Source organism: Palaemon carinicauda, chromosome 36, assembly GCF_036898095.1.
Source record: "Palaemon carinicauda isolate YSFRI2023 chromosome 36, ASM3689809v2, whole genome shotgun sequence".
Taxonomy (NCBI): Eukaryota; Metazoa; Arthropoda; class Malacostraca; order Decapoda; family Palaemonidae; genus Palaemon; species Palaemon carinicauda.
Genome location: NC_090760.1, coordinates 2,175,071 through 2,188,064, shown reverse-complemented (window position 1 = coordinate 2,188,064; position 12,994 = coordinate 2,175,071). Strand labels below are relative to the sequence as shown.

The 12,994-nt window shown below is 37.1% G+C and overlaps 1 protein-coding gene across 2 annotated transcripts in view; it reads left to right on the top strand.

Annotated features, from left to right (window-relative positions):
* Window positions 1-10,284, top strand: part of Dgkepsilon (diacylglycerol kinase epsilon) — a 54,475-nt gene extending 44,191 nt beyond the window's left edge. For both annotated transcript variants that reach the window (XM_068359869.1, XM_068359870.1), the window contains exons 9-11: window positions 1,702-1,879; window positions 2,883-3,019; window positions 6,411-10,284. In XM_068359869.1, coding sequence (XP_068215970.1) covers window positions 1,702-1,879; window positions 2,883-3,019; window positions 6,411-6,524 — 429 coding nt within the window. In that variant the 3' untranslated portion in view covers window positions 6,525-10,284. The remainder of the gene's footprint in view (window positions 1-1,701; window positions 1,880-2,882; window positions 3,020-6,410) is intronic.
* Window positions 10,285-12,994: the final 2,710 nt, after the last annotated feature.

The following is a 12,994-nucleotide window of genomic DNA, read 5'->3' as shown; positions in this document are numbered from 1 at the left end:
TCCGCACTAGCAGCCTCTCCGTGGCGACCAACTGAATGAATCCCGGACCGTTTCTTAAATTTCTCAAACCAGCCACGAGATGCCTTGAAATCGTCTGAGGAAGGTTTGGTTGAACTCTCCCTAGCATCACCCCCAGAGCTCTCCTCCTTCAAGTCCGTGAAGATGGCGTGCGCCTTCTCGCAGATGATAGTTTCGGTGATGGTGTCGCCAACAATCTCTCTGTCCTTGATCCAGATTATCAGAAGTCGTTCCATCTCTTCTATGATAGGGCTACGGCATTTTGAAATAATGGTGATCCCCTTAGAAGGTTTCACTGCTTTAATAGCTTCCTTCTGTTTCAGGATTGTCAAGATCGTCGACATATTACGGCCATATTGTTTAGCAAGTTCACTCACGCGGACGCCACGCTCATGTTTTTCAATAATTTCCTGCTTTACGTCTAAAGAAAGCATTTCCTTCTTCCTTTTCTCACCACTACCACTACCACTTGCAAAACTAAGCCTTTTAGGACTCATACTTTTCGTAAATTACCGTAAAAGGATGCAAGTAAAAAAATCACGATTAAAACAGTACAATAATAGCAGAACGCACAGGGCACAACCGCAAGAAGCCGGCTAGAATAGAGAACTGACCCAAGCCACGCTAATTGAGGGTCCCTCCGAGGTTCGAAGTGCTGCCTTCTATCGGTGGAAATAAAAAACACATCCGGCGTTATGAGTACCAACTACGCGTACGAGTATTGTTTACTTCGGGTGTCGAAAAAAAAATTCGGGTGAAGAGTAGGAACGTGTTCGAATTGTACTTCGCGTGTCGAAAAATTCGGATACAACCGGTACGACGAAAATTGCTTACTTCGTGTGTCAAAATAAAATTCGGGTGGAGTAAAAAATTTGCTCGAATTTTACTTCGGATGTTGGAAAATTCGGATGTAGAGGTTCCACTGTATTTTATTTCATAATTTTTTCTTATTTGCATTTTTCTAGTTTATTCTATGCTTCTCAATTTTTTTTCTCGACATGGCTGGATCCCCTATGCTTCTAGCATTCTGCTTTTACAGCTTTTATGATAAAAGAACAACTGTGGATGATTTGTATTAGTAGAACCTAGATAAAAGAGGGACTTTAGAATATAAAGTACAGTAAATACCCACCCATTGTTCACCTTTGCTTAGCTATAACATATCTTTAACCCTTTTACCCCCAAAGGACGTACTGGTACGTTTCACAAAAGCCATCCCTTTACCCCCATGGACGTACCGGTACGTCCTTGCAAAAAAATGTTATAAAATTTTTTTTTCATAATTTTGATAATTTTTTTGAGAAATTTCAGGCATTTTCCAAGAGAATGAGACCAACCTGACCTCTCTATAACAAAAATTAAGGCTGTTAGAGCAATTTAAAAAAAATATACTGCAAAATGTGCTGGGAAATAAATAACCCCCTGGGGGTTAAGGGTTGGAAATTTCCAAATAGCCTGGGGGTAAAAGGGTTAACATATCTCACTGTTGAGCTTAGGAGGAGGAGCTGAATTTACCTGGTGAGGGTTAACTAAAATTAGATTTGTAAATTGGTGTGCAATGTAACAGTTTTGTTGCCTAAGAAATCCGAGCTATTGCAAGCCCCTGGGCTTATAGCATCTTGCTTTTCCAATTAGGGTTGTAGCTTGGATAGTAATAATAATAATAATAATAATCCCTTACAGATGCTATACTTCACATTTGGTACCAAAGATGTTTTGGAGCACGAATGCAAGAACTTGGAGCAACGCCTTGAGCTATACATGGACAATAAGCCTGTCGAATTACCGAGTTTAGAAGCTGTTGTGGTATTGAACATAGCTACTTGGGGTGCAGGCGTGAGGCCGTGGACACTTGGAGCAGGTGGGTTACTTGCGATCTGTAAATGCATGCGCTTAGTTAACTACGATATATCCGAAGTTTTATCTTTTAACCTCGAGGAAATTTCTCATCAGATGCCTTAAATTTAAGTAGATCTTATCGTTTGCCACTCAAATATTTTGAACGCACTTGTAAATTTGAGGTTTTATAAATATGGGACGACAATATTTTTATCCTTTATTTTCTAGTTGAAAAAGTAAGGAAAGTTTGGAGACAAATAATTGGTTTCGTTTTAAAGTCGAGGGATATTGTAAATTGTTTATAAATGCCTGTCAGGTTACAAAATACAATTACAGTTATAACCATTTTCTCATAATTATTAGGTGCATGTATTTTTAGAATACTGTATTGTATTTTTAATGCAAATTTTATAATTATTTGAATTTATAAACAATTTTGCTCTTGAGATGGAGCAGAACATGTCAGTTTGGGTAATTTCTCATGTAAACATTTACATTAGTAATCCACTCAAATTTCTATTTGCAACTCTTCAAGAACCTTATGTGTTCAATTGAATAAAAATCATATATAATGCTTTAAGCTTTCTTAAACATTATAGGCAGCTTATTTTATGATTTATATATCGGAGCTAGATGCTCCGAGCCATTTAACCCTTTTCCCCCTAAGGACGTACTGGTATGTTTCACAAAAGCCATCCCTTTACCCCCATGGACGTACCGGTACGTCCTTGCAAAAAAATGCTATAAAAATTTTTTTTTCATATTTTTGATAATTTTTTGAGAAAATTCAGGCATTTTCCAAGAAAATGAGACCAACCTGACCTCTCTATGACAAAAATTAAGTCTGTTAGAGCAATTTAAAAAGAATATACTGCAAAATGTGCTGGGAAAAAAATAACCCTTTTGGGGTTAAGGGTTGGAAATTTCCAAATAGCCTGGGGGTAAAAGGGTTAACTCAAAATACCTTCCATTGTCACAAGGGATTGGTATGTGAAAGGGACACTATATCGATCATATAATTTCAGGAGGCTCTGAGGCTCCCGTTCAGGACTTTAGCGATGGCCTCCTTGAGGTATTTTGCTTGGTTTCCTCGTTCCACATCGCCCAGTTACAAATGGGACTGAGTGAACCTATCAGACTGGGGCAGTGCTCCAAACTCAAGGTAAGTTTAAGGGTTCTAATTGGTTTTTGTAATGTTGGTATTGTCGTCTCTATCTTGAGCTTGTGGGGAGTGCAAAGAGCATGCCCAAACCATCTCCATCTACCCCTCATAATGATTTCATCCACATATGGCACTCGAGTAATCTCTTATAGTTTCATTTTTAATCCTGTCCTGCCATTTAACTCTCCATATCCTTCTGGGGGGGCTTTGTTCTTAAATCTACTAAATCTATTGGAGATTGTTTCATTGTCATACCTTGACTCATGTCCATAGAGTAACACTGATCTCACTAAACTGATGTATAGCTTACTATAGTCCATTTCTTTTAGCGAGGTATATTTGCACCGACTCGCAGCGGTGCCCTTTTAGCTCGGAAAAGTTTCCTGATCGCTGATTGGTTGGACAAGATAATTCTAACCAATCAGCAATCAGGAATGGACTATAGTTTACTGTTGATAAATATATCTATGAACCTCCCCTGATGTTCATATTGCTTCTCTTCCAGAGGCTTGGTTTATTGACGTCTCAAAAATTCCGAAATGTCTTAATTTTCAATTGACATATGTCTATGTAAAGTAATGAGATACTCTTAGCAGTTAATGGCAAGAACCAAAGTGCCATGGGTTCTTTATTGTTCAGCTTTGCCATCGACTCGGCAATTGTATGACTTATCCTCTTCCAGATTGTGATAAATTTTGTTTTTTTTTTTTCCTTTGGATTTGCTTTCTTGGCATTTTCTTATCACATACCACTTCTGCTAACTCCCTCCATTTCTCCAAAGTGCTTTTTATCTTATAATCAACTTCAGCCTCACATCCTCCCTCCTGACTTATACTAGATCCCAAGTATCTAAAGTGTTCCACCTTGCCCTAGGAATGACATCCCATTTCAAAATCATAATTATGTTTCTTAAAACTTGGAATAAGAAGCTCAGATGAATGCCTCATTTATGAAATCTTTCCGAGAATATTGCTGTACATTAGACGACACTGATAAAGTCTAGGACACATTGGTTCTGGATTTTGCTCAATATCTTCAGACAGAATAGGGAATGAAAGCAATAAAAAGATCTCATGGTATTTGAAAACAAACATCAAAAATAAGAAAAACATGTATACGAATATATATAAAGTGACAACACTCGGACTAAAGACAAAATGTCTGATAAAATTGGTCAACATGAAGGAGCCAACAAGGCTGAGTACCCTCCAGGATAGTTACTTCAGCTGAAGGTAACGATGGTTTAAAAGATAATACCTGAGTGAAAGATAAAAAAAGATATAGGGGAAAAGCACCCTCATGATAAACCACCTGCGGAGGAGAGAGTCTTGACTCGCCTTCCAGCGCTGTGCATCTGCATCGTGTCTTAAGCTGAATAAGGAATGACCGTCCATTGCCGAGTTATGTAACTTTAGCACTTCTCTCTTTGGCACCTGCCTTTGGAACTTTGAAATGACTGAGTCTAGCCGTTTCAAGATCCAATTCACTCGCTGATTGACTGTATTCTGAGCAAGAATCTCAACGGCTCTTGCTCCAGAAATCAAAAAGGTATTCATTGCCTTATCTGGATCAGCCAAATCCTCATTATATAACCAATTTGAGTCCCACCTTTAGTCGAAATTGTCTGAGCAAGAATCGCAACAGCTCTTGCTCCAGAAATCAAAAAGGTATTCATTGCCATATCTGGATCAGCTAAATCCTCATTAGATAACCAACTTGAGTCCCACCTGTAGTCGAAATTGGCTTGCAAAAAAGCCTTTGCAACATGATTCATGTTCGCAGCTTCTGCAGCCGATAACGTCACTTGCTGTGCCAACAAATTGTCCAATGACAAGTTGTGCGCCTAGGTCCAGACCGCTGGGTCTACTGTAGTGGCAATGTCGAGAGATCGTCGTGGAGGATGTCATAGTACTTCCTTTGCCCAGAAAACATTGCAGGAAGTAACTATGAGGAGTTGCTAGCTGTAAGTTACTTGTCCCGGCAGCTTGGGAGATGGCTCTTCCTGGTACCCTTCACCACGGCAACCCGGTCCTGGTCTTTCCAGTTAGAGGTGCCTGTCAGAAGTATTCAAGAACTGTGTCCTTCCCTTCAGGAGGGGTATGAAGGATCGCCTAAACAATTAATTTTCCATATGCAGCCCAACAACCAATACGATGACGGATGTTTTAGGGCTAACTGACAAAGGCAGCACACCATCTGAGTGGTCAGATTCTTCGTCTTTCGACTTGTCCAACTCCAGACTCGCACCCACATGAGCTTGGATTGGATCAGGGTCTTCAGTGACTACCCCGACAGAGGAATGAAGCCTAGAGGGGAGGTTCTGCTCCTTTGGCAACGCAGAGACTGGTACAAAACCGAGAGCTCTCTTGTTGATCTAGGACCTCGAAAACTTTCAAATCCCAGTTATTCAGAAGGGTTTTCCGAATAGTTTAGTTTACTACCCGGTAAGATTTATTTATAGGGTTAATGGAAGAGCAAAACAACATGGCTTCATTTTACCAAGTCAGAACCAAAAGTGATGTATTCCACTTGGTGAGTGTGTGAGCAGTGTGGCCGGTCTACCCTCGCTAACTAGCAGAGGGTCTTTGAAACCTCACTTAAATGTTTATGGCTAGATTCCAGCTGTGCTGAAAGCATATATCCCATACTAAAGAGCATAGGGTTTGTATTCAGGTACGAACAAATATATTTTAAAGTACTCAAGTTATTAATTTCATTCTGATTATACTCACTGACCATAGAGATGTGGCAGAGAAGAGAATGGTGAGATGGATGTGGGGGGTGACAAGAAGAGATAAGATACGGAATGATGTAATTAAGGGTGCCACAGGAGTTAGAAAACTATCAGATAAGATCCAAGAAAGTAGACTGAAGTGGTATGGTCATGTCATGAGAAGAGATGAACGATATATTGGGAGGAGAGTGATGGAAATTGAGGTACAGGGAACGAGAAGGAGAGGGAGACCAAAGCGAAGGTGGGTGGACCGTATCAAGGATGACCTTCGATCTAAGGGATTAACCGGTGATGAGGTGTGAGACAGAGGTAGATTGAGAAAGCTGACCAGAAACATCGACCCCACGTAGAAATGGGAAAAGATGCAGACAAAGAAGGAGACTCATGTTATAGTTTATAATGGAAGATCGTGATGTTCTCTCTCTCTCTCTCTCTCTCTCTCTCTCTCTCTCTCTCTCTCTCTCTCTCTCTCTCTCTCTCTCTCTCTCTCTCTCATATACTGTATATATTTTGTGATTTGTTAGCAGGTAAAATTCCTTGGATTATATAATTATTTGCCATACAGTTATAACAACCGCAAGCCTTTTTTGTATTAGCTAACTTTAGTTAGATAATCCTGACGAAACAAAACCATTCTATTCCAAACTGCTTTTACAGATACATCTAAAAGGAACAGCACCGATGCAAGTGGATGGAGAGCCATGGGAACAGTCTCCTGGTAATCTCTTCATAACGTACAGCCACCAAGCGTCTGTCCTGAAGCGAGATTAAAAGAAGCCTCTCTCTTATCATGACAATAAGGAAGCGGTAATCAGTGCAGTATGTACGTTCATGTGTTTGAAATATCGTTGCACTTGATGAAGAGTGCCTACTGTTAAACCAAAGTGGTGTATTGAACTGCACCGTGCGATAGGAGTCTCAAATATTTATAGTAGTCGTGGGTCGATAGAATTAGAAAATGCAGACTGTTCCCCAACTTGTGTCCTGCTTGATTTAAAGTTCTTGAGCATTCCTTGTAAACAAAAGCAAAAGGTTTTTTAAAACAATTTTGCAAATTTTTTTTTTATTAAAATCAAACCATGCATATGTACTTAAAGATAAATAGGTAGTATATAAAATTTCATTTGGTAATTGTACATATCAAAGGCAATGTACAAGTAAGGGAAAGAGTATATAACTCATGCATAAGACTCATTCATTGCTATGTTGACGTGTCTCACGAAAGTTGCCAGATAAGTAATTAGGTCGTAGGTAGGGGGACCATCTGCATAGGTGTTGAATGTTCATGAAGAAAGATATACATTTAACTTTTTCGTTTAGTATTCCATGACATTTCAGGATACTTGAAGCCAACGGATAGATATTAACAGATACCCAGCTCTGTAACTCGATCGTTAGGTTGCATTCGACGCGCTATCTCCCCCTCAGGCAAACTTAACACTCGTAGCCATTACCTTGGGTGTCTGGTGACCGTTGGATACTTTTCAGCCCCTTGTTTTGATTTGGAATTACTGACACCATCAATCTTGTGATATTTGTTTATTACATAAAACCTTGGATCACGTTTAGCGTGATGTGATTTATTTTTATCAAGGCATAATAAGGAAGAAACTGCCTTCGTTTGTTGGTGTACGTTCATGGACTACTATCGTTGTAACTTGTTCTCTAGCGGAGGATGAAGATGTCGTGTGTTGACCAAGTCTTTCATATCTCATAATGTAAGAATTGTTTTATGTAACTACTTGCCGTCTTCGCTTTGAGGCTCCCTGATACCCTTAGTTATTTATGAACTGGTAATGACACGCTCGGTGTCATTCTTATCTAAAATGAACCATTCCTTGCAAGGATTGCATTCTTTATGTGACTAAGATATCTGTTGGGTAAGGTAGGTACTCGTGAATCCAGCCTTTGTGATCAGTATGTGTCAATTCTAGGATTACAGAATATGAAACAATACTTTTTGTAGATTATTATGCATTTATAAACTTCAAGGAAGTGAATATGAATGATATTGTTTACCCAAAGAATGAGCATTTATTATGAATTTGCTATGTTTCTTAAGGCATTTAGACAATTAGTGGTTCATTATAGAAAAAATGTAAATTTGATTCTCGTGTATGTGCACCGAAGAATTTTAATTTTCATAAGATGGAATTGGAGAAATGTCAAGGGGATTGAAAATACCCTCATTGTAATGGCCTGTATCATTTCTATTAAATAATCAATTTCATTGATTGAAGAAAGATGGGAGCAAATATCTTTTTTTAATGTGAATTTATAGGACTTGGCATTACCATGTAGAGTTTAATGTTTTCAACATTCTCCCATCACCTCATTTCATTATCTTTGGGTTGTCTATTCTCGCTTTAGTTTTATAAACAAAGAATTAACTTCTAAAGCCAGGGAACAAGCTCTAAAGAAGGTGATATTTACTGATAAATATTTTTTATTTCCTTCGTATTAGTGAAAACCATTTTTGCTTTGCCCCCCGCAAAATTGTTCAGGTTAGACTATTTCATGATAGTAACTGCAAATAGGCTTCTGGCGTCTTGCCTCTTTATTATAAACAGACGTTATCTTAAGGTCTTCAAAGAATCAATGTAATAATGAAGCCTTAACAACTTTTCTGATTTTAACTCCAGTAGCAAATTGATCAGATTTAACTTTCACTATGATAATTGCAAAGAAGCTTCTGTCGTCTTGCCTCTTTATTATAAACAGACGTTATCTTGGTCTTTAAAGAATCACTGTAATAATGAAGCATTAATGACTTTTCTGATTATAACTCCAGTAGCTTCATTCATCTAGTTTCTTGTCTTGAAATATTAAGTGTGATTACATTTGATTTATGGAATTTCAACCATATCATTGCATGAATATCAAGATGCCAAGGGAATTTTTAGTTTAGTCATCACAAAGTAATTTAGGTATTGAAAAAATATATTTCTAATTACAGTATCTAGTTTTGCAATAAAATATTTACTTGTGCAAGATTACCTGCTACTTATATCAACTTTAGGACCTACACCAAAATGTTGAAGGAATTAAGCAACAACTGATCTTTTCTGCAGACAGAACTAATGATAAAATGCACCATTTTAAAACTGGTTAATCTGAAACTCATAATATACTATCTTAGTTTGAGCTCTTTTGTATAATCCCCTACTACTCGACTGGTCTTTCGTTCCCTCGACTTCCAGAAAATTCTCATATAGTATAGCATATTGCATGAAAGTTCCCAGGCTTTATGGAGTCAATTTTGCCAGCTCACTATTAGATTTAGGTATTTAATGAAGCAATATCTTATTCCATTTCAATTCCATCAGTAGCTTTTGGTTAATATACCTGTATTTCGTGTGTGGATTTTGAGAATTGATAAATAATCATGATAGGGTTTACATCATACACACTTTGACGATATGTATTGAACATGCCTCTCTATTATTTACTGACTGAAGTCTTTGGGGGGGGGGAGGGGGCAGTAGAAAACACTAACCACTATATATACACAGGGCATTAATTCCTTTATATAAATACTGTACATGAAACATTTAACTGATATGTGGTATAGATACCTGTCGCTTTATATATATTCTAGTGACTGAAGTCTTTGGGGGAACAGTGGAAAACACTAACCACTATATATACAGTACACAGGAAATTACACATACATACATCCATATACAAAGGCACTTCCCCCAATTTTGGGGGGTAGCCGACATCAACAAAGAAACAAAACAAAAAAGGGGACCTCTACTCTACGTTCCTCCAGCCTAACAAGGGACTCAACCGAGTTCAGCTGGTACTGCTAGGGTGCCACAGCCCACCCTCCCACATTATCCACCACAAATGAAGCTTCATAATGCTGAATCCCCTAACAGGAAATTAATTCATTTATATAAAATACTGTACATGAAACGTTTAACTATGGCATAGATACTTGTTGCTTTGAATTTTCTTGGGGAATTTCCAGATTACTTAATCTTTCCTTAAAAACCTGAAAATCTAAAGATCTCGACCTACGTTAGATGTTTTTCAGAATTATTAACTTCTCAGGAGAGATCTAAAAGGCAGTTCACCTTCTGTAGCATAATAAAAGGATCTCTTTCTTTAGTCTCATTTGATTAATAGATTATCTCCCTGTAAAAACATATTCACAAAGCAAAACCAAGCCAAACACGTATTGTAAAATCTTGAAAATCATCCGTCAGATTCCTTACAGAACTATCTTTCTTGCATATCTTCAAGTTAGTATCGGAAGACTCTTGCGTCTCTTGGGATCTTGCAACCTTATATCTCTTTTAACAAAATACTTGACCTCATTTCCCCCAAACACTCGATCAGACCATCAAAATCTCACACGCCTGTTGACGTAAAGGGCCTCAGTTAGATTTTGCCCGTCGTCTCTATCTTGAGCTTTTAAATAAATACCTCTCCTTTCATCATCTCCTACTTCACACATCGTAGTCCTCAACCACGTAGACCTGGGTCTTCCAACTCTTCTAGTGCCTTGAGGAGCCCAGTTAAAAGTTTGGTGAACTAATCTCTCTCTTGGGGAGTGCGAAGAGCATGACCAAACCACCTCCATCTATCCTTCACCATGAACTCATCCACAGAAGGCACTCGAGTAATCTCTCATAGTTCATTTCTAGTCCTGTTCAGCCATTTCACTTTCAATATCCTTCTGAGGGCTTTGTTCTCAAATCTACAAAATATGTTGGATATTGTTTCATTGTCATACCACAACTCATGTCCATACAGTAACACCGATTTCATTAAACTGATATATAGCCAGACCATACATAATATAATTAGCAGATTTCTAAAATAGACTGACGGTGTTTGCCCCATCTCCGATTAGTGTTAGAACTTTATTTTAGATTTAACTGCATTATTTATATTTATCATTATCAGCTAAACTGCAGAAGTGTTTAGTATCGTGAATATTTTTTTAAATGCTCTTAAATATTTAGTCCATCTATGTCAGTGCTAGGATTTATGGGGCCTGTTTGAAAAGTTCTTTTTGAGAAAACTTATTGAAGCTGATGTTAGCTCGGGTAACATTTGAATGAATATTATAATCCTGTAAAGGCAAGGCAAACTTACTCCATAATCCGTACGACCCCCAACCCCAGCTGGGTAATTATTGATCAAGTTAGGAGCTGATATCTAAGTATTTAATAATATTTCAATTGTTAATTAAATGAGGATTTTTTTCACATAACCTTGAACAGTACAGCTGTGATTGATACTGTTCTCATCCATATTTCAGTGGACAAGATGTCAAATTGGATCAATGTAAGGTTCCTTTTTTTTTATTCGGATGAATGTTTAATGCAGAAGTGATAACTGTCATTTGAGCGAAGCATTTTATAATTACTCATAAATCCTGAGGTAAAGCTGTCTTTTACAGTAAATTGTGATAAATGTTTATATATTTTAAAAATGATTTGTGAAGGTAGGCTTTGAAGGCTGCAAAGTGTTTCTAGCATATGAATTTGTTCTGAAAAACATCTAGACAATAGACAATAAGTTTATTACTGTAATCATGAATATGACAAGAAAAATATGTGAACGCTTATTAGCGAAACGCCATTATTTTTGTTGAAAAAATTATACAGTGCTAAACCTCTTGATGGTGAGTAATCATGTTGGAAGTGCTTTCCATTTGTGCCAAAGATATCATTATTATCCGTACATTACGTAGTTGTCATTACTGTCTTAGTGTTTAGTAACTATGAAGAAACAGCCGTTTTGTATTCCAGGCATAATCATTTAATATCTTAATTTATCTGCTAGTCCAATTCAATTTATTTCTTGTTTGACACCTATTAATGTGATAACCCTTTTACCCCCAGGCTATTTGGAACTTTCCAGCCTTTAACCCCCAGGGGTTATTTTTTTTCAAGCACATTTTGCAGTATATTTTTTTAAAATTGCTCTAACAGCCTTAATTTTCATCATAGAGAGGGCAGGTTGGTCTCATTCTCTTGGAAAATGCCTGAAGTTTCTCAAAAAATTATCAAAATTATGAAAAAAAATGTAAATAGCAGTTTTTTGCAAGGACGTACCGGTACGTCCATGGTGGTAAAGGGGTGAGTTTTGTGAAACGTACCAGTATGTCCTTTGGGGGTAAAAGGGTTAATGTGTTAATGTCACAATGGGTAGGACTTTATATTGGTTAGTCTTTTTTATTGTTTTCATAGTTCCTATTGAGTTTATGGTGTAAAAATATAATACTGAACAGTAATTTTTGTGTTTACTGTTGCTGTATCAAGGATTAAGTTTGGAAACGCAAAACCTCGAGAAAATGAGAGGAATGTCACGCACCATTACTCGAAGTATTACGGAATAACCAAGGTCGTTTTAGTCCGGTAGAAATTCTGTTATTAACTTTCACCAAATGTAATGACTTTTTTTTAGGATCTTGTTAACAATTGGTTTAATATTTTTACCAAAGTAATATTTTGTTTATCACTGACTTTTAAAATGGTCAATTATTTCCAACTATATTCCTATCAGTCAGTTGACCTGTTGTTTCAATAATGCATTTTAGCATAATTAGCTCATGTAACCTTAAATGCTGTATAGAAAATTTATTCAGTTTTTTTTTAATGCAATTTTCAGTTATTCCTTTTTTAGTTACATCATCAGAAGATTAATGGAATGTCGAGTCAAGATATTGGAATAAGAATGTAATATGTAAAGTAGTTTAACCCTTTTACTCCCAGGCTCTTTGGAAATTTCCAACCCTTAACCCCCAGGGGTTATTTTTTTCCCCAGCACATTTTGCAGTATATTTTTTTTAAATTGCTCTACCAGCCTTAATTTTTGTCAGAGAGGTCAGGTTGGTCTCATTCTCTTGGAAAATGCCTGGATTTTCTCAAAAAATTATCAAAAATATGACGAAAAAAAATTTATAGCATTTTTTTGCAAGGACGTACCGGTACGTCCATGGGGGTAAAGGGATGAGTTTTGTGAAACGTACCAGTACGTCCTTTGGGGGTAAAAGGGTTAAGCAATCAACAAAATATGTACATCTATCCGTTACAGTACATTGATTACAGGAATTGTACTGACATTATTTGTACAGTAATTGGGCAGTAGTTTCATAAAAAAAAAAAATTGCTCATTTTTTTTTTTTTTGTCTTTTCAGAGGACAATTTATTTGTACAGTAATTGTAGTTTCATAAACAATTGCTAATTTTTTTTGTCTTTTCAGAGGTAGGCTAGTTATTTAA